A 21,453-nucleotide genomic window follows, 5' to 3' on the forward strand; every position below is an offset into this window, starting at 1 on the left:
TCAATTGGGTAACGATTCTTCACTTGATTTTGGTTATATCCCACTAATATATCACTAATTGCATCTTTTAATTTCGGATTTTGGGGGAAATGGGAAGAAGTTCTTCAACTAAGATTTTGGGTTTTGATTGAGATTTTGATATCGGATTTGGATAATTTTGGTATGAGAGAACTCGTGAGTGAATGGGTTTTCATATTTTGTGACTTTTACCCAATTCCGAGACGTGTGCCTGGGGAGGCTTTTTAGGGCGATTTTCTAATTTCTTGCTTTAGCTTTGATTTCATTAATTAGATTAATTTTTTATAGTTGTATTTACGGTATGTAATTGATTTTGGCTAGATTTTGGCCATTCAGATTTGGATATTCGTGGAAAAGGTATTGTTACCGATTGGTTGAGCTTGGTTCGAAGTAAGTGGCTTGCCTAACCTTGTGCGGGGAAAATCCCCTTAGGATTTGGTACTGTTGTATTTATCGATTTGAGCTGTGTGTTTACTTTTGAGACTACGAGGCGGTTCCTCAGGAGTTCTCCCTGCATATTTACTTTTGAGACTACGAGGCGGTTCCTCGGGAGTTCTCCCTGCACATTTACTTTTGAGACTACGAGCCGGTACCTCAGGATTCTCCCTGCACATTTACTTTTAAGACTATGAGGCAGTACCTTGGGAGTTCTCCCTGCACATTTACTTTTGAGACTACGAGGCGGTTCCTCAGGAGTTCTCCCTGCATATTTACTTTTGAGACTACGAGGCGGTTCCTCGAGAGTTCTTCCTGCACATTTACTTTTGAGACTACGAGGCGGTACCTCAGGATTCTCCCTGCACATTTACTTTAAGACTACGAGGCGGTACCTTGGGAGTTCTCCCTGCACATTTACTTTTGAGACTACGAGGCGGTACCTCGGGAGTTCTCCCTGCACATTTACTTTTTAGATTACGAGGCGGTACCGCGGGAGATCTCTTTGTTTCTTTACTTCGGGACTACGAGATGGTATCTTAGGAGATCCCCTGCTATTTACCCCTGTGTTGTACTGCTATTTTTGCTGTGTTTTCCTTTTGTTAAATTCCGGTCTCTTAATATACTGTTATATTCCCCTACTTTAATTATTATATACCAGTGGGCCTGACCTGACCTCGTTACAACTCGACCGAGATTAGGCTTGGCACTTACTGGGTACCGTTGTGGTGTACTCATGCTACTCTTCTGCGCATGTTTTTGTGTGTAGATCCAGGTACTTCTTATCAGCCCCGTTATTAGCTGAGAGTACTTGTTGGTGTACGGAGACTTCAAGGTACATCTGCCGTGTCCGCAGACCTAGGAGTCCCCCCCTCTATTCTCCCCTATGTCAAACACTTCATGTATTCCTTTTATTAGACTCTGATGTATAAAAATGCTATCTTCCTTCTGTAGCTTGTGACTTACGATGTTCCGGGTTTTAGGAAGACTGTGTATTTATAGAGTATTGGTTATTGTACATGTCGAGCGGCATTGTTACTAGTTATTCAGTTATCCACTGCTGTTGATTGCCAGGTTTTACTTTCATTTTGTTATTTTCCGAAATTTGTTAGGCTTACTTAGTCGTAGAGACTAGGTGCCGTCACGACATTATACGAGGGGAGTTTGGGTCGTGACACTATTAACTTCCTATAGCTACTATATATATATATATATATATATATATATATATATATATATATATATATATACCTCATTTAGCTACTATTCAGTTGTTACAGTAATATATTCATTGTATTCGCGATGTTGTATTCATAAATACAGCAGCAAAAAGCGCCTAAAAATGAGGGCAGTTTAGCTGTACGCACATGTATTCACATGATCACCTTAAAAATAGGTATGTCCAGCTATCTAATAATGGTAAAATTTCCTTTGTTAGGACCTTTCAGAAACCACTATTATTTAGTGGCTATTAACTTCCTATAGCTACTATGCAGTTATTACGGTAGTGTATTCGTTGTATTCGCGCTGCTGTATTCATGAATACAACAGCAAAAAGCGCCTAAAAATCAGAGCAATCCAGTTGTACGCGCATGTATTCGCGCCATGTATTCATGAATATAGTAGCAAAATGCGCCTAAAATCAGGGCAATCCAGTTGTACGTGCATGTATTCATGTGTATTCGCGCTGATGTATTCATGAATATAGCAACAAAAAGCGCCTAAAATCAGGGCAGTCCAGCTGTACGCGCATGTATTCGCGCCATGTATTCATGAATATAGCAGCAAAAAGCGCTTAAAATCATTGCAGTCCACTTGTACGCACATGTATTCACATGTATTCGCGCTGCTGTATTCATGAATATATCAACAAAAAATGCCTAAAATAAGTCCAGCTGTACGCACATGTATTCGCGTCATGTTCATGAATACAACAGTAAAAAATGCCTAAAATCAGGGCAGTCCAGCTGTACACGAATATATTCACATTTATTTTCATGAATATAAACGCAAAAAGCGCTTAAAATCATGGCAGTCCAGCTGTATGCGCATATATTCACATGTATTCGCGTTGCTATATTCATGAATACAATAGCAAAAAGCACCTAAAATTAGGTCAGTCCTGCTGTACGCGCATGTATTCACATGTATTCACGCTATGTATTCATGAATACAATAAAGGCAATCACCTTAAAAATAGGTATGTCCAGCTATCTAATAACGGAAATAATATTAATTAGCGTGATATGCTCCTAATATAACTCAACAAAATCAATTATAACATGTATCATTATCAACCCAATTAATTAGAATGATTTTTTAGTTGTATATAACTTTTGTATTTAGTGTGTTTCAATATTTATTTTTACTGTTGCATTCATTGGATTCAACGTGTGTATTTACTGTGTTCGCTATTTTATATTCAGTATATTTGTATTCAGTATTTTAGTTTCCTAATACATGTTATTACTGTTGTATTCAATATATTTCATTGGTTGCATTCATTGTATTTCTATTTGTATTTAGTGTATTTTACTGTATTTTAAAATTAAATGTATTCATTGTTTATATTATGTTCTATTTTAATATTTGTATTCAATGTATTTTAATGTTTATATCCGGTGTATTCAGTTGTATTAAAAAAATAGAGACATTCGAAATACATAAACACATGCCAAAAAAAATGTATTTATACAAAAATACAACGTGTTTGAGTGAATTTGTACATAATACAATGTATTTCTATCATTGTATGTGACTAAATAGCAAAGAAGAGAAAAAAGTTCGTCGGAGATGGCGTTTTCCGGCCAAGACTCCTTATATCGCTTCATCACCTCTTCCATTACAATCAGGACAGTCCAGTTGTACGCGCATGCATTCACATGTATTCACGCCATGTATTCATCAATACAACAAAAAGCGCCTAAAATCATAAAGTCCAGTTGTACGCACATGTATTCACATGTATTCGCGTTGTTGTATTCATGAATATAGGAGTAAAAATTATACAGTCCATCTGTACGCACATGTATTCGCGCCATATATTCATGAATACAATAACGACAATCACCTTAAAAATAAGTATGTTTAGCTGTCTAAGAGAGAAAAAACATAAATAGTGTATTTCATGCATCAATAATATTATATACCATAAATACTTATTTTGCTATAAAATATAAAAAATAGGTATAAAAAATAATATTTTAAAATAATTTTGATTTATAATAAATAGGGTTTATACTTTTGCTAATTAAATTTTACTTTGTTAAACTTTGAAGCCCAAGCACATCAAATTGAAAATTGAAAGTAGAAGGCCAAAAGGCTCACAAGAAACAAAGTGAAGTTAAAGAAGCTTTTGGAGTTGGCACTGGAGCTGTGCACAAAGAAGAAAACAGAAAACTGGCATCAAACATGAGTAAAGAAGAAGAAGATATAGTGTGTTTAGACGAATCTTTCTTCATCAATGACAAGTGGGTATCTCTTTTTTTTTTTTTTTGGTTGCAGATATGTACATATAAGTTTATGCTTTGTGTATACTGAAAATGAGTTTAATTTCACTCTTTTGCAGCTACCAAATTACAGATTTTACGTTTGGGTCTCATGTTCTTCAGCTTTACTGCCTCCAATCTGCTTCAAGTTAGTAAACCTATTTTACTTTCTGTAGTTTATTGAAAAGAATAATTGGTGTTTTTTTTGCGGGTGGGGGGATTTTTGGGACACAATCTTGTACACTTATACTGTTGATTTGTGATATGTGGACTAAGTAACGATTTAACAATGATTCTTGCAGAGTTGGAATAAAAAAAATAGCTCTTTTTTAAAGGAAAAAAAGGGTTCTTTAATACAATGTTTACTGAAATAAAGGGTTCTTTAATGAGGTGCCGATGGGGTGTTGTGTTGTCGGGTTGATCTGAACTAAGTACATTCGATGCAGAGCATAAGTTTATATAAAAAATATACTAAAATTGCAACAAATAGTATGTCTTTAATAGTAGGTCGTATGAACTCATAATTTTAAAAATACAGTAGTTTCAATACTAACAACCTTAAATGTTGAAACCATAGAACTTAAATCCTGGATCCGTCTCTGTCTTTAATGCAATTCTAGTAGACCGGTCATTATTGGCTCATTTCTGACAAAATTGTTTGTTGGGCTACTGTAATATGGCCATTATTTTGTCAAATGGAGTCCATCTCACATAAGCATAAGAATCTTTGCAAAGTGTAGACTTTGTTGGCAATATTCTTTGGGACCCAAAAATATTGCATTGTGTGTTAGACATCATTTGCAAAAGTTGTATCTCTTCTTTTACACCTAAGAGGTCAAGACTTTTTTGCCTATAAAAGGGAAGGTCATTAGTTCATTTTAGACACACCAACAAGACTTGTCTTCAATTCTTGTTTCTTTCTTTCTTCCTTTATTAAGAGTGTTTTGTATGAGAGTTAGTGTTGGGAAGCACTTGTGTGAACCCTTTCTTTGGAGTGATCTTGTGAGGTTATTCTCTTAGGGTATTTGGGATTAATTAGAGTATTTACTCTAATTTTGTACTTTCTTTTGTACTCTTATTGTTATAGTAAATTGCTCCTCTCCGCTTGTGGACGTAGGTCACTTCGACCGAACCACGTTAAATTTGTGTCTTCTTTATCTACTTTAATTGTCGTTGTTATCAACTTCCATTGTCTTTGTTATTGCCATTATACCGTTGTTTGGCTATATTCCGCACTACCCGGGTTCCCGATCCTAACAAATTGGTATCAGAGCCGGATCTAACCGGGTTAGTTTCAATAGCCAAAATGACTCTAACAAAGACCTATGTTGAGAAATTTGACCGAAGAGCAAACTTCGGAATGTGGCAATTAAAGATGGAAGCTATCCTAATTCAGGATGGCTTAGACTTGGCGTTGCAAGGAAAGGAGAAGAAGCCGGATAAAATGACGGATGAGGAGTTTGCCATCATAGACAAAAAGGCAAAAGCAGGTATTATTTTAAATCTCTCAAATGAAGTTTTACGTGAAGTTTCTGTAGAAACCACAGCTAAAGGCATGTGGAAAAAATTGAAAACCTTATATATGAAGAGGACGGTGGAAAATAGACTTTACCTGAAGCAGAAGCTTTATACAATTCGTATGGGTGAAGTTATCTCTATTCTCTCTCATCTTGACACATTTGATTCCATTCTTATGGATTTGAGTAATATAGATGCTGAAATTAAAGATGAGGATCAAGCCGTGTTACTGCTTTGTTCTCTACCCCCCATCTTTTAAGCATATAAGAGATACTATGCTTTATGCAAAGGATAATATCTCTTATAAGGATATTAAATCTATCTTAAAATCAAAGGAACATATAGATAGTGATATTACTGGGGAAGCAAGTGGAACTCAAGCGGAAGTTGGCTTGTTTGTTAGGGACAACTCCGACTCCATATCCAGATACAATAATTTACAGTGTCGCTATTGTCATAAGAAATGTCACATTATCTCCGAATGCTATAAGCTGAAAAATAAAGAAAAGCATAAGGAAAGAAAAAATGAGCACAAAAATACTGACACCGCCGAAGCTAGTGTAGCAACTGATGAGATTGAGGGAACTATATTTTTAGCAACTGAAACTAGTTTCAGATTAGACAATGAGTGAATTTTAGATTCCGGTTGTTCATATCATATGTGTCCTAGAAGGGACTTGTTTTCTACATATGATTCAGTTGCAGGTGGAGTTGTCCAATTGGGTAACAATGTTACTTGTAACGTTATTGGCAAAGGTACAATTCGGGTCAGAATGCATGATGATGTGGTGAGAACTCTCACCGATGTTAGATATGTTCTTGAGTTGAAGAAAAATCTCATATCTTTGGGCACTTTAGAATCCCTTGGGTGCAAATTCACTGGTGAAGGTGGAGTTCTGAAAATTTTTCAAGGTGCTCGTGTAATCATGAAAGCACACAGATCTGGTTCGTTGTATACTTTATTGGGCTCCACTATTATAGGCCCTACTTACAGTTTCGGTATCAGACAACTTGTCTGATTTTGATGGCATTAAATTTTGACATATGCCCATTGGGGCTTTTGCGGAGAAGGTGGAGCAAATTTACTATATCATCCAAAATTAGGCCAAGGTGGAGATTTGTAATATGGCCATTATTTTGTCAAATGGAGTCCATCTCACATAGCATCTTTGCAAAGTGTAGACTTTGTTGGCAATATTCTTTGGGACCCAAAAATATTGCATTGTGTGTTGGACATCATTTGCACAAGTTGTATCTCTTCTTTTACACCTAAGAGGTCAAGACTTTTTTGCCTATAAAAGGGAAGGTCATTAGTTCATTTTAGACACACCAACAAGACTTGTCTTCAATTCTTGTTTCTTCCTTTCTTCCTTTATTAAGAGTGTTTTGTATGAGAGTTAGTGTTGGGAAGCACTTGTGTGAACCCTTTCTTTGGAGTGATCTTGTGAGGTTATTCTCTTAGGGTATTTGGGATTAATTAGAGTATTTACTCTAATTTTGTACTTTCTTTTGTACTCTTATTGTTATAGTAAATTGCTCCTCTCCGCTTGTGGACGTAGGTCACTTCGACCGAACCACGTTAAATTTATGTCTTCTTTATCTACTTTAATTGTCGTTGTTATCAACTTCCATTGTCTTTGTTATTGCCATTATACCGTTGTTTGGCTATATTTCGCACTACCCGGATTCCCGATCCTAACAGCTACAAAAACCATCCTCAGTCTTCTTTCTCTTTAAATGGACTACCGAACATGCTCTAACAAATTAAGCCATATGAGATCTTAGAATGGAGAAAAATGGAGGCAAATGGTAATGTTTGGTAGGTTAGGAAGCTTGTGCTGGCATAGAAGGGGAAGAAGGGATTAAGGAAAATGCTTATTCTATTGTGACATACAGAATGATCAGGTTTATTACACATGCTCAAAGAAATGTTTAAGTTTTCTATCATAAATAGGGGTCGCGTCCTCGTTGGGGTCCTTTACTTATCTAAAGCAGTGTTATAAGGACTAACAGTACTACCTTCATGAAGTACAACATAATAAGCATAGTTCTCATTGGAGAGGCTTTATTACGAGCAATCGATGGGCTCATTAAATTAAAAAACTGGAGAAATAAGAAAATGAGGTGGGGTTGGGGGATATCCTAAGATGATTAAGATTCACCAGATATAAACCTGTCTGAATATACCAACAACAATGTGTAGTTGATGAATACAGTAGCTCTCTCTCTCGTCCCATTACTTGTAGAATTTTACCTAGCAGTAGCACTGCAGAACCAAATTCCATTTTGATATGTTTACTTTTTATTCCTCGGATAATTTTTTATGTTCAAGGGTCTATCGGAAGCGGCCTCTCTACTCCTCCGGGGTAGGGGTAAGGTCTGCATACACACTAACCTCCCCAGATCCTACTTGTGAGATTTTACTTGGTTGTTGTTGTTGGATAATTTTTTATGTCCGCATGCTTGTATTAGTATTACCCATTATAATAACTGTGGGCTGACTATTTGTGGAACAGCTGATTTTGATTTAACAGGACAGTTGGTGTGGCCCGGGGCGGAGCTGTTGAATGGTTATCTTACAAAGAATGCGAACATGCTCCAAGGATGTTCTGTCATCGAACTAGGCTCTGGTGTCGGTTAGTATCATCCCCGAAACCTCAATAAATTAACATAGGATGTGTATTTTCTTTGTCCCCGTTTGTGTCTTTTTCTGTTTGGCCATCACTATTAAGATAAAAATTAAAATTTTATGGTATTAACCTTAAAAGGAACTGTGTCTGAAATTAGAGTTGGATTTTACTTTTCTGAAGAGTAAGAACTTTTTTGGAAGATAAAAGTGAGTCTTAAAATACCTCTTTTTGTAAAAATTATAGGCAATTGGGAAGGAGAACTTCTTCAGCAAACCAAGGAAAAAATTGAAGTGTGAAACACGAGCAAAGTAAGAGAGGTTATATAACTTAAAGGCCACTTTTGACGAAAGACATGAATTAAGTTCCTAAACTATTCACAATCTTAAGTGCTAATAACACTACATAGTTCCTCTCCCAAGGCAAAGGAAAGAACATGTCTTTGCACTTCTTTCTATTTAAATTTCTATATCATTTCTCCTTCTCTATTTTAGTTAAGATTAAATTAGTTTGTTTGCATCGTATATACAGGTATAACAGGAGTACTCTGCAGTAGATTCTGTCGTGAAGTAGTGATGACAGACCATAATGAGGAAGTTCTCAAGGCAAGGTTGAGCGATTGAATTTTGCCGCAGGAATGTGTTGCAAGTTCACCCTCTAATCTTTTTTATCTCATTCCAGATTCTGAATAAAAATATAAAGCTGCAGGAATCTTCAGACGATTCTCTATGTTGTGCAGGTTTGTGAACGATTGAGGACTGTAATTGTCATTTTATAAGGTCATGTCATCATTTAACCTTTATCTTCAATGCAGAATTAAAAGCTGAGAAGCTGGAATGGGGAAACTCCGATCAGCTGAATCACATATTACAGCAGCGCCCAGAAGGATTCGATTTAGTTCTCGGAGCTGACATTTATATCCTACTAGATTTATGTCCTAATGCTTTAATTGGTACTAATGTTAAATCAACTGATCTATATTTGAAACTCACTAGCAACAAGATTGTCTTAACTGAATAATGATTGAATTGTAAACTTAGTTTTTGTTACATTTTTCATCATTTAGATGATATTGTAGTCGAGAAAGAATAGAGTGTATCCTTGACAAGCTTTAAGTTTTCAGCAGGCAAATGTTCCTTTGCTTTTTGATACTGTTGAACAGCTATTCAGAGGTCGTGATCAGAGCAAATGCAAATTTATTTTGGGCTATGTTTCACGAGCAAAAGTGTAAGTGCCCTTCACTATCTTGGTTATTGTGATCATGGCTATTGAATGGCTGCAAAATTTTGGAGGGCTTTGCTGAATGTATGGAAAATCCATGTAAAAATTATTGTGATCATGAAACGCTGCAAGTTTCACTTAAAGACTTCACGTTGTCTACAAAGATTACATACTAGTATATACCCCTTCTTCTTCAACATAATTTCAACTAACATCTTGTGGAAGAAAATGAAAAAATGCCTGTTGACATTGTTTTTAGCGACTTCACTCATTTTCGTTCTTGATTTATTATTGGTCTTTGTGTGACTAATCGATCATTCTATATGCAGCATGGATGCTATGGTCATCGATGAAGCAATTCGGCATGGTCTGCAGATAAATGAAGTTTCTGGGACTCGATGTAATATCAAGAATCACGAAGGAGTTATATTTGAGATAGCGACTAATCATTAGAGTTGCCAATCGATAACTGAGTTCTTTAGCACCAGTTGAATGAGAAAGTACACAGTTCCAAGGAGCACAGAAAAAGCTATTAGTCAAAGACAAAAAAAAAGACAAAAAGGCTCTAATTGCCACAAAAACCTGTTTTTTCAAGTGTAATTTTGACATTCCAGGAAACAGAAAGTTACATTAAGCCCTCAAGTAATCTTGTAATGTGTATCATTTTTTTCTCCAGAATTATCTTAATCTTCTGGTGCAATCTATATTATGCAGATGATAGTGAGCTAGTTTTAGCTCTCCTTTTGATCCTTCCAAATTCTGTAGTAGAATAGAAGTCACTTTTGCTATTTTGAGCTTTTGTTTGGTGTTACTGTGAGATGTTTGTGCGGATATTTTTATCTCTGCACCTTCAACCAGCTAGTCTTTGGCCTAAGGCAACTATTTCATGGCTCAATACTTTACATCTGTTAGATATAGAAGCATCTTTATTGATCCCTTTACTCTAATATCAAATTGCAGTCTAGGTAACATGTTCTTTGTGGTGACTCCTTTACCATTTTCTAAAGGCACTCCTAGAGTTTGGGACTTATTTAGTTTGGCTTATTAAAACAAGAGGAGCCTTGGTATAACTGATAAAGTTGTTGCCATGTGATCAGGAGGTCACAGGTTCGAGCCGTGGAAACAACCTCTTGCAGAAATGCAGGATAAAACTGCGTACGATAGACCCTTGTAGTCCGGCCCTTCCCCGGACTCCGCACATAGCGCGAGCTTAGTGCACCGGGCTGCGCTTTTTATTAAAACAATCGTTGCCGTCTTCCTTGTGGCGACTCCTCTTCCATTTTCTAAAGGCACTCTTCTGGACAAGAGTAGGTTGCTCTAGTGATGAGCACTCTCCACTTCCAACCAAGAAGTTGTGAGTTCGAGTCACCCCAAGAGCAAGGTGGGGAGTTCTTGGAGGGAGGGAGCCGACGGTCTATCGAAACAGCCTCTCTACCCCAGGGTAGGGGTAAAGTCTGCGTACACACTACCCTCCTCATACCCCACTTGTGGAATTATACTGGGTTATATGTACTCTTCTGATTTTGATTCGAAAGAGACCTTAGGCTTATTTATCTGAAACTACTTTTAGGCGAAAGAGACCTTAGGCTTATTTATCTGAAACTAATTTTAGGTGTTTGAAAAGAGGTTATATAGGTGGTTTTAGCTTAAAAAGATGTTGGAAAAATACAAGCTCATAAAACTTGACTCAAGAGTCAAGAATCAGCAGCCACAGTAAAGAGGTTTGTATCAGAATAGGCAGGTCCATTGATGAATGAAAATCTTGATCTATCTCTTGAATTGATTGATCATGTCACATTTTTTGTTGTACAAGAAAAGCTAATATACAATTGAAAGGGTGTTAGTTTCCACTGTTCAAGATCGAGATTGAGATTTCTCCTGCATCTTTGCTCGGGCGAAAAATACTCCAGCCAAGAGGCCTGCAAAATGCAACACATACTTTTTCCTTAATATTGTTCTTAGCTAAATGAAGCACATCTTTGATTTAGAAAGGTAGTAGGGTAAAGTAGTGCCGAAAGCACCTTCAACCAAGTAGTGACAGCAAACACTGCTTCGCAGAAAAATTAAATGCAGCGCGCGCACACACACATACATAATATTTTTCTAAAAATAATGTGTAATCCGAAAAGCTTAAAATCATGCAAAGTAAACATCAATTTGAGATAGGACGTTAAGTCCTAGAACTCAGTTTCCCCAGACCCAAACCCGTGTACAAGCTGAATTATGACAATAAATCGACATTTGCTTAAAATCTTAAGTACACTGCTGGAGTAAAGAGAAAGAGTAAACACTCACCAAAGAATATACTGGCAGAGTTCTCCAGACTTGTTGGGACATGGAAGAGGAAAATACCAGCAACAGAGAGTGGTATCTTATTTAGTGATCCCACAAGACTGCAGAATCCGAAATCAAAGAAAAATCAAATAGGGAAAGATTTAATGTCAAATTAATCAAAGAAAAATGAAATAGCGCAGTCATTTGAAAAGAACCATACCTATAAGTGGTGGCACTTGTTTGGTGAAGAAACCACATAGATGTGAAGCTAATTGCTAAGCCCAAAAATCCACTAAAGGTTGTTACCAACCAGAATGTTGGCAATTGTAATAGTGGCCTGCACCAAAAAACATGTCGCAAAATTTTCAATGTGCAATATAGCAGTATTCGCCTTCAGTAAGTAGCAATATGTATTAGAAATTATCACAGGTTTAAACAATAGGCACAAAGCATGTACATACATGTGAATGTGTGAGTGCCTAAGAGAATGGTTACTACTTACAGACGAGATAAATCAAAAAAAGAATTGAGGAGAACAAATTGCTACTTTACGAAACCAAAACTCACGTTCTAGAAAGGTAGTCCACCTCGTTGAATATTAATATAAGCACAATGCCTAAAGGCAGTGAAAGCGTGTTATTTAGCAGAACCATTGAAAATTCGTCCAAGTTCCCGGATTTAGTCACTTGCTTGGCAGTGTCCATCACCCTGCGTAGAGTCAACTTCACCAGAAGATCACAACATTATTTTAAATTTAAGCATTAGCGTGGGAAATCAGGTCAACGCGTTGACATGCACAAAACATATTAGAAGTTTTAAATGATTAATTAGAACATCAAATCAAATGTGACCTCAAGAAAAATGACGGAGATAAGAAGCTCACAAATCAATTCTGGTAAACTCTGCTGCTTGTCCCATTACTGATGGAAAACAGAATTGGAGGTGTTATCAAGAAGAAATCAATGCCGAGTCAAGTTCTGGATGTTTTGAGCTTGACTGAAACATTGAATAGCTGGGATCTAGCTTACTGCCTAATGGAATATGGGACAAGCTTCAAATTGAACACAAGCTAACAAGGCTCAAGTTCGAGTCTCAATTCGATCTCAAATTATATTAACTAAAACACTATATATTTTCAAATAATTGAGTTTTTAAGAATTAAATCAGGAAACATTAAATCTCTTTACCTGGACAGACAGCAACATTATGAATACCATGATTAACATTACATGATTACAAGGTCAAAACTGTATCATCATTTTAATTTCATACTGAGAGCACATAAAGAGGTATATGGCAATTCAGTTACTGCCTAAGATACTTTCAGAGTTCAAAGTTTACAAGGGGATACGTTCCTATTATATCTCTTCAGTAGGAAACATCAGAGTGTAATCTAAAATTTTGCAGCTCCTTTTAGTAAAAGATTAAGTTGTTACAAAGGATATCCAGGACAGTGATGTATCTATTCAATATCGTCATCAACTTGCCTCCTCACATGTGGGCATCATTCTTTTTATAGAGAAAGCACAGATATTGAGCCCATATATATTTGATCATAAAGGAAACACAAGAAAAAGATGCACTTACAGAATATGACGCTGTCAAGAAACAATTAATAATCTGCCATGTATAACCAATGGCATGAAAAGAAAGATCAGTAACTCCTCCTGAAATTGCTGAAATAATCTGCACAACACAACTAACGAGTTACATCTCTAAAGCTTTCATCTCACAAGTACATTATATTTCAAAGTTGGTAGCGAAATCACATTAAATCTGATGATTTTAGGGTTGACGATGGATATTCCAATAACTACTGATCTTGATCTTATACTCATGAAAACTACTGATAGCACTAGTTACCAGAGAGTACCATTGGTACCAGAAGCAATACTCGAAAAGGAAAAAAAAAAAAAAGATGGCACACCGTTCATTATCATAACTGCCGTTTGTCCTCAATACAGCATATAGCATTTAGTCCCACCATGAGATTCATTCTATTCCCAGTAGGCATCACTTAATATGCCTTTGACCGAGGATTAGGGTACTTGAACTTTATGATGCGCTTAACACATGAATCAGTAATAGGTATGATGCAGATTTTTAAAAAAAGATTAGCAGACATAAGAGGAAAAACTAACACGAAACAACAGCAGAGTTCCTCTTATGTGCAAGTGACAAGAAGAAAATGTAAAGCCTAGAGTAATAACTGATTTTGATCAACCGCAGACAATTTGGTACATGCTATCTTGCTCCCACTTACACACAGCCAACATACCATGATAGTAGCTATGATGCTACCGAAGCAAAAAATCTATTTTAGCTATTTAAGCTAATATCATACCATCAGGAAAAGAGCAGTCCAAACTCTGTTATCGTGGGTTTTGTTGAATAAATACATCTCACCAACAGCAGTTATCACATTAGTGACATTCTTCAGGACAGTGACCATAGCAACATTGATGTACTTTAGACTGCAGGAAATAAGACAATTAGAAGTAAGCTATTCAGCCAAGATTCATCGAATCACAGCTTTAATTGGTAAACGCTAAAGCAACTTGTATGCTAAAGCATCTTTTAATGCTGCTGCACAATATGTAGATAAAATGGAAGAGTACTGAAATTAGTGATGAAAATGGTGGAGCAGAAGAACATAAATAGCTGCAGTTGAAACCTTTTTTTCTTGAATTTTAATGTTTTTTACCTTTTTCTGCTTTTTGACATGCCGTGTAATCACAATTTGAGTGTTTATGACCTACATCTTAAGCATCTTTTGTTTCATCTAAAGAGAGAGGAATTGACATACATAAGACACCAAACAGAAGATACATGAATTAGAGAACCTCCAAACATACACAGTGCCCGCGCGCGCGTGTGTGGGGGGTTTTGAGTGTTACTTGTGCAACCAGCAAAAAATAAAACAATAGGCATATTCAAATATGCCTATGGAAAGCAATGAATTCCCATGAAATATAATCTTGCATAAAGGTCCAGCTGACTCGATCACATCGACAAACTGTTCCCAAAGAACTGTGCATCATAGATGCACTTCCAAGTTCCAACATAATAGGGCTCAATGAATGACTTGTGCAACCAGCAGGAAATAAAACAATAGACATATTCAAAAAATGAAATGCATGGTACAACAAATGTGACGTGGGAGTATCTTGTACCTGAACATACTTGTTATAAGCATCCCAACAAATATAACATTAACAGGCAACCAGACTTTGACTAGCTTCCAAGTGAGTGGTTCTGTAGAAATTACCCCAAAAAGTCTCAAGGTAGAAACCACCACAACCGAGACAAAATTCTGCATAAAAGATCAAAGATTAATTGTCACTACCCAACCTATATACCTCGATAGCTCAAAAATGTAACAAAGCTTGGGAAGTACCTGATAGAGCATCAATGAAATCCCTGCATTAAAGTCATAGCTGGAGAGTACATACTTGTTCACTAATATCATGCTACAGGACGAAATACAATAAGCGACTCCGGATAGCAAGGCCTTATTGTGTACTGTGACAACTTTATTGCTGCGTGCTGACTTCTCTGTATCTTTCTCCAACATCCCATTTTCCAAATCTTCATCATTTTTATTTACAGCTTTCATGGAAAAGGATCTGAAGACAATTAAAAAATAGTAATTTCAATTACAGTGTATTTGAAATTATTCTAATCAAAATTAGTAGCATGGCCATGAAAAACAAACAAACCAAGGCAACAGCTTAATAGAGTCCCTAATATTGCAAAAAGGAAAATAATGTTAAGGAGAAAACATAGCCATCATCCAGCTGTAACTCAGAGAAGCAACATATAATTTAGCACATCAATGAAGGGAGCGCTTAAGAATCTGCAAATTAGATGAGAGCTAAAAACAACATGAAAAATATTTTTTCCCTATTACCCTCTTTCCACCAAAAGAGAAAAGAGTGCAACGACAGATGATTGAACTCTCATTGCCTCTTTAATCCCTGCAAAAAAATATTTTATTTCTCACTGGCCATGCAGTAGCATACCAAAATGGCTTTCACAAGGCATAATATATAATAAAAAATTACGTTGTGAACCACAAAAGAACATACTGCAATGCATCATTCTGCAGAAACACACATAAGACCCAATGTGGTCCGACCTTTCCCCCGAGCCTGCATAGAGCGGGAGTTTAGTGCACAGGACTGCCCTTAAGATATTAGGAAATATATTGGTGATATTGTCCGCTCCAAGTCTGCCAGTATTTCATAAATACAATGCAATATGAATACTTGTATCCAAAGTAGAAATACAGTGTTTGTAGCAACCACTACTAGGAAGAAAGAAAAGATGCATGATGTTTGCAAGGTAAGCGCTATGTACAAGGATTATAGTATGCAAGGTAAGTGCTATGTACAAGGATTATAGTCTTGAAACCTACGCATATCAACATACCAAAAATATAAATCTTCATATAATAGATATGTTCACAGTTGTAAAACTGGGTGAATCTCCAAGAGACGTAGAGCAAGTAGCAGCGGTAGTATCTATTAAAATACCACCACGTTGAAATGAAATGCATTATCAGTATTAACAAGTCCACCAACAAGAAGCAAACATATCACCAAGGATTAATAATAAGCTCCACCAACCAGAAATGAACCAATGTAAGTAATGATAATGAAAGACAACTAAAATATAATGACAAAGGAAGACGATAAGGGCATCAATTAAGTGCACCTGTTAACTACTTCTCTTCTGAAAGAACTGGAGACGTGATCCAGCAAAATAGGTTGATGATCAAAGAAGTTTCTTTCCCCGCCTTGGCTACTGTTATTACTATCCTCTATAAGACTCCTTTCCGAAAGTGGATCAGGAGAATCCAGAGAGGAAGCCACGGATAAACCTCTTCAATTAGAAAAAAAAATTATTTAAGGCTATAAGCATCAATAAAGTGTCAAATAGAGCTGTAACTTAGACACCAACCATAAGAACTCATCATACAAGAAGCATATAACATCGGATTCCAGGAATGTAGAGCATGAACATCATAATGCAGCTTAAACTCAAACTCAGAAATATTTAACATAAAGGAAACAAAGATTGAAACTTTCCTTGTTTCTGACATTTATTAAGCAGAACCTAGGGTGCACTGATCCAGCCAATAACGTTCATCAACATCAGCCAAAACAATTAAAGGAGGCCCATGCTAGACTTTGAAAAGTGAAATGGTTAACTTAGCCCCACCATTTGTACCATTTCAGCTTACTAACCTCATAAATATTAAAGTATAGCACAATCTAATTTCTATCCATCCTCAAAGAGACTTTATGTTACCATGCAGCGATGCAGGCTAAAAAAAGCTTATAAAACTGAGCTTCATTGCAACCCAAACTCTATCAGCCAACTTATTAACAAAAATGAAGCAAAAAACTTCTTTTGACATATTTCCTGCTTCACAAATTAAACTAAAACTAAAAACTTACTAACATTTTTTTCTCAAGAACCAGTTAACAGTATCTTATTATCTTCATCATTCGGAAGGGGAGCCTTGGAGCAACGGTAAAGTTGACTCCGTGTGACCTATAGGTCACGGGTTCAAGCCGTGAAATCAGCCAATGATGCTTGTGCGGCCCTTCCACCGTGCGTAAACACGGGATGCTTCGTGCACCGGGCTGCCCATATTATCTTCATCATTCGAACAAGTAAAACTATACTCCCCCCCCCCCCCCCTTTTCCTTATCACAGCTTGAATATGATGCAACACAAACAGTATACAGCAGACAAACAAGCACACATTGGCAGTTCCCCCTCCTCAAAATTTGTCCTTTTTCTTTTCATTGTTTCAAAAAGCCTTGAAACTGATATGATGCATTGATCAGCTCAAATATACAGCTAGACCAAGAAAGCAGCAAAGGCTGAAATTCAATTCTTTGGAAAAATAAATATATAAACAGAGGCAGAAAAGATACAAATTTTATTGCAAAATTTGTTACACCCAAATGATAAGAGAAAACAAGAACAAAGGTCTCTCCATTTACCAATCAAGAACTCAAAAAAAGACCACAAAGTTTAAATCTTTAGGTAAATAAAATAAAATAAAACTGACCCATTATGAAATTATATACATACATGATATATTGGATCACACAGAGATATAAGAGTCACCAAATTACCTTGAATTCATTCAACCAACCGGTTTGTCAACTCCTCAATTTGTATGAAAAAAGAACAAAAAAATAAAATTTAAAATAATGAAAAGAAATACAACAAGTAATTCTTTATTTGGTATATTATGTGGAAAGAAGAGATGTAAGGAGAGTGCTAGCTAATATTTTTATATTTTTGTTTGAATTTCAAAAGGGCACTAAAATTTTAGCCTAGAGCGGAATTAGAATTACTGAGTTGACTCTTAAGGAAGTGTCACTTCCAGTTCAGTTAGTAAACGATGTCGTTTTATATAACGCCATTTTTATTTAGGTATAATACCAATACCAATACCAATGAAAGAATGAAAAGTGGGTTTGGCAAGAAAGCATGTTTGATAAAACAGTCAAAGACTCCAAGTTGGAAAGTCAAATCTTTTCAAAATCCCAACTTGATTGGCTAGCTTCTCCTCATTGTTTTATGCTTTTGTGAATTTTTCTTGGACGGTGATGTTCGTGCAAACTTGATTATATGATGGGACAGTCCAGTACAATAAATATATAAGTAAAGAAGTTGAGTAATAATATTCATCCCAAATAAATGGACTTACATTAAAGTTTGATGGATGAAATTCTAATATGATTTCTCTATACCTTTCATACAACAAAAAAAATTAGAATTAGCTACGAACTTCGTCGCTAAATCGTTCATCATTAATAAAACTTTTTGATAATCTCGCCAAATAGGTTTAACGACAAATTTTTTTATTTAGCTACAGAATTTGTCCGTCGATAATTCATGTTTTTTTAGTAGTGTCACTATTTAAATTTGAATCATTCCTTTGGAGACATAATGCTTTTTTGTGGAAATTGAAGAAGGAAAGAAGAGGAATTGCAAGCATAATGTCCATTAGGGGTAGGTCCACATATCTTTGTTATAAATTATTTATATAAAAATAGATCGAGCCAAAAATAATGGGTGCGCTGGCAATATTATTTTATTGCAAGAACAAGAATATCTAGTGGTGTTTGATTGTTGGCAATGGCGAATGAACCTTCTAGTGAGGGACGCCATTTGATACTAGTAGCTTCATTAAAAAAATCATTTTATATATGGAAATAACATTTTTTTAAGCCAGAATATGTATTTATATGCACTAACATCAATCTCATACTTAAATTATTTAAAAATTAAATAATAATAATAACAATAATAATAATAACAACAACAACAACAACAATAATAATAATAATAGAAGATCGATAGCGTTTACGCAAAATACAATAAACTAAGTATTTGACCGTTGATGATTATCCAAATGTACTAAGATCAATTCACGAGTGGCTTCATCATGGAGTGGTTCAAACTTAAATTTTTGAAAATGAGATTCAAGTAAACCATCCATTGATTGAGTCAAACGTACCAATTAGTTAAAGTAAATAAATAAATTTTATAATATATATATATATATATATATATATATATATAGTGTCTTCTTGTACTTTCTACCATATAATTCTTTGTATGTAATTAAAAAAGGATAAAGCAAAAGTATATTCCCTTTTTGTTTATTGAAACAAAATCATAAAATGGTATCAAAACACGGACATGACAAATTAATAAGTACATCTGTCAAACTTATATATACAATAATACAATTATCTTATTGCATAGAATAATAAATCACTTCTGTGTTTCTTATCCCTTTTGTCTCGTCCCACAAATTATAAATATCCAAAATATGTGCAAGACCAAATACTTTCACTAACTCTAATAGAAATAAGATAACTAAGTGGTTTGTCTTTTTAAAGTTTATGAGACAAGCTTTTGGTCTTTGAACAATAGAAAAGTCCAAGAAAGAAGCACCAAAATATCTAAATATGCACAAAATGTTATTGTGTTGGTCCACATATGACCATTTTTGTAATCAAACAACTATACACCAATATTTTGAATGTTTTAAGCTAGTCTATAGTTAGGGACATGAATTAGCATTTTCTATGTTATTTTAGGTTTGAAGATTATTTTACACTAAATGGTAGTGCTTGTGACTTAGGGAATCCTTAAATTCAGGAGCAAAATATTCAGCACTCAAAAACCTTTCCAAGTCATTCTTTGTTCTTAAGAGCAAATTCAAAACCTTCTCATTTGCATTTGCCTAAAACTCAATTCTCAAACTTATAGTTATGGAGTTTTTATCTCCATCTTCAACTTCTCCTTATGTGACAGCACCAACTAGCCCAACTTCTTACATGGTGCAGTACCATAGTGCTCCGGTTAGTCCAGGTAAAAAGTTTGGTAGTGTTACAACTGATGACGCTTGTGAGTTGACCTTGAGTGATTTTGAATTTGAAACGAGTAAAAAGTTTGATAATTGCATGGAGTTTGAGACGTGTGAGAACATTGAGCACTCCAAGGATGATCAGTCATGGCACGAAAAACGAAGAGAGCGGGGTGGCTCACTCCCTGATTTGGCATTTGCTGATGAACTTTTCTCTAATGGTCAAGTCATGCCCCTTAAACTACCACCAAGGCTCCAATGTGACAACAATGACACGAAATATACTAGCCAACGATCGATTACATGTTCAACTATCGCTCCGAGTGCAATAGTTAAGTCTCCGTTTGCTCGCCGTAACGTTGATCCTTTCGTTGTTGCCATGCAAAAGGTGATGAATGAAGAAAATAGAGGGAGAAGTAACAATTCAAATCACCATAAACGAACAAGGTCACTCTCACCATTTAGAGCCAAAAATATGGAATGGACTATTGAGGAAATGAGACAAGAAATTGTGTCCATGACACCAATTCAACCTTCAAGCCCAAACACAAGAAAGCCCATTGAGTCTAAGGCCAAGGGAGCATCATATGGAAGATGGGTTCTAGACCATTCTATGACTATTGGGCCAGGCCCAAAAGAATCCAAGAAGCCCAAAAACTTGCTTTTTGGAAAGAAAGAGCCAAAGCCCAACAAGCCCACTTCAAATGGTGTTGCTCAAGAGTACTCTACTATAGGGGATGTTTTTGTGGAAACCAAAATGCAAAAATTCAAAGGAATGTTAGTGAAATATGCATCATTTAGAAAGGATAATAGTGAAGGAAAGATGAATAATCCAATATCAGCTCTATGGAAGCCAAATTACTTCAAGAAATTGAGTTTCAAGTTCAAGGGAAATGGTAATGGCAATGTGAGTAAAAAGGTAAATGGAGGGGAGCCAAAGTTGGTGATTGTGAAGTACAAACCAGCACTTTGTTTGGGTTATGGACTTGAAAAAGCTTAAAGAAAGATATGTCTATCAGTAGTATTTTTGGTTCTTTATTTTGTCCTATAATGTAAACTTGAAACTTTCTTTATTTAGTGATAGAAAAGGAAGTCATAGGATTTTCATTTGATAGGATAAGTGATTTATGTTCCATATAGGGTTGAACAAATTTGTGAGAGTTTCTCTTGAAAGAAAAGTTTTCTGTATTATTAGATGTCATTAACAAACCAATCTCTTTCATTGATCAAAAGAAAAAAATATTCAGTTATGAAATCGAGTTTTTGTGGTTGTAGTTATTTAGAACAAGTGCTTCTCCTCTTCATATGCCAGTATTTTCCCCCATCTTGTCCTCCACGGATGCCATTCTTAACTTGTCTCGAATAACTTTATTCCTAATCTTATCTATTATGCACATCCACCTTAATATCCTCATTTCTTCGACATGGAAATATTATAGACATGGAAATATTAAATTAGCTCATTTTG

The 21,453-nt window shown here is 35.7% G+C and overlaps 3 protein-coding genes across 7 annotated transcripts; 2 read left to right on the forward strand and 1 right to left on the reverse strand.

The window, feature by feature from the left end:
- Nucleotides 1–3,748: 3,748 nt before the first annotated feature.
- LOC104087789 (uncharacterized) lies at nucleotides 3,749–10,064 on the forward strand. 3 transcript variants are annotated; one of them, XM_070188003.1, is made up of 9 exons: nucleotides 3,750–3,923; nucleotides 4,022–4,089; nucleotides 5,338–5,431; nucleotides 7,976–8,095; nucleotides 8,618–8,691; nucleotides 8,768–8,825; nucleotides 8,901–8,993; nucleotides 9,193–9,313; nucleotides 9,637–10,064. In XM_070188003.1, exons 1-9 carry the CDS (start codon nucleotides 3,917–3,919, stop codon nucleotides 9,758–9,760), a joined length of 759 nt encoding a protein of 252 aa, XP_070044104.1. In that variant the 5' UTR covers nucleotides 3,750–3,916; the 3' UTR covers nucleotides 9,761–10,064. The 3 variants fall into 3 exon arrangements, with proteins under 3 accessions (XP_070044105.1, XP_070044104.1, XP_070044103.1); XM_070188002.1 differs by having other exon boundaries at nucleotides 3,751–3,923; nucleotides 8,901–9,002; nucleotides 9,202–9,313; XM_070188004.1 differs by lacking the exon at nucleotides 5,338–5,431 and having other exon boundaries at nucleotides 3,749–3,923; nucleotides 8,901–9,002; nucleotides 9,202–9,313.
- A 989-nt stretch (nucleotides 10,065–11,053) lies between these two features.
- On the reverse strand, nucleotides 11,054–17,976 carry LOC104087788 (GDP-mannose transporter GONST1). 3 transcript variants are annotated; one of them, XM_009592347.4, is made up of 12 exons: nucleotides 17,734–17,976; nucleotides 16,298–16,465; nucleotides 15,670–15,812; nucleotides 15,492–15,558; nucleotides 14,979–15,207; nucleotides 14,755–14,894; nucleotides 13,926–14,055; nucleotides 13,169–13,267; nucleotides 12,149–12,303; nucleotides 11,802–11,918; nucleotides 11,603–11,700; nucleotides 11,054–11,226 (listed from the first exon to the last, which is right to left on the reverse strand). In XM_009592347.4, exons 1-12 carry the CDS (start codon nucleotides 17,742–17,744, stop codon nucleotides 11,162–11,164), a joined length of 1,422 nt encoding a protein of 473 aa, XP_009590642.1. In that variant the 5' UTR covers nucleotides 17,745–17,976; the 3' UTR covers nucleotides 11,054–11,161. The 3 variants fall into 3 exon arrangements, with proteins under 3 accessions (XP_009590642.1, XP_009590643.1, XP_018623471.1); XM_009592348.4 differs by lacking the exons at nucleotides 15,492–15,558; nucleotides 15,670–15,812 and having other exon boundaries at nucleotides 17,734–17,969; XM_018767955.3 differs by lacking the exons at nucleotides 15,492–15,558; nucleotides 15,670–15,812 and having other exon boundaries at nucleotides 17,690–17,967.
- Nucleotides 17,977–19,823: 1,847 nt separating this feature from the next.
- On the forward strand, nucleotides 19,824–21,190 carry LOC117274530 (uncharacterized). The gene has a single exon (XM_033653865.2). The coding sequence runs from the start codon at nucleotides 19,891–19,893 to the stop codon at nucleotides 20,983–20,985; it is 1,095 nt and encodes a 364-aa protein (XP_033509756.1). The 5' UTR covers nucleotides 19,824–19,890; the 3' UTR covers nucleotides 20,986–21,190.
- Nucleotides 21,191–21,453: the final 263 nt, after the last annotated feature.

The sequence above is a fragment of the Nicotiana tomentosiformis genome, chromosome 11, assembly GCF_000390325.3.
Source record: "Nicotiana tomentosiformis chromosome 11, ASM39032v3, whole genome shotgun sequence".
Lineage (NCBI taxonomy): Eukaryota > Viridiplantae > Streptophyta > Magnoliopsida > Solanales > Solanaceae > Nicotiana > Nicotiana tomentosiformis.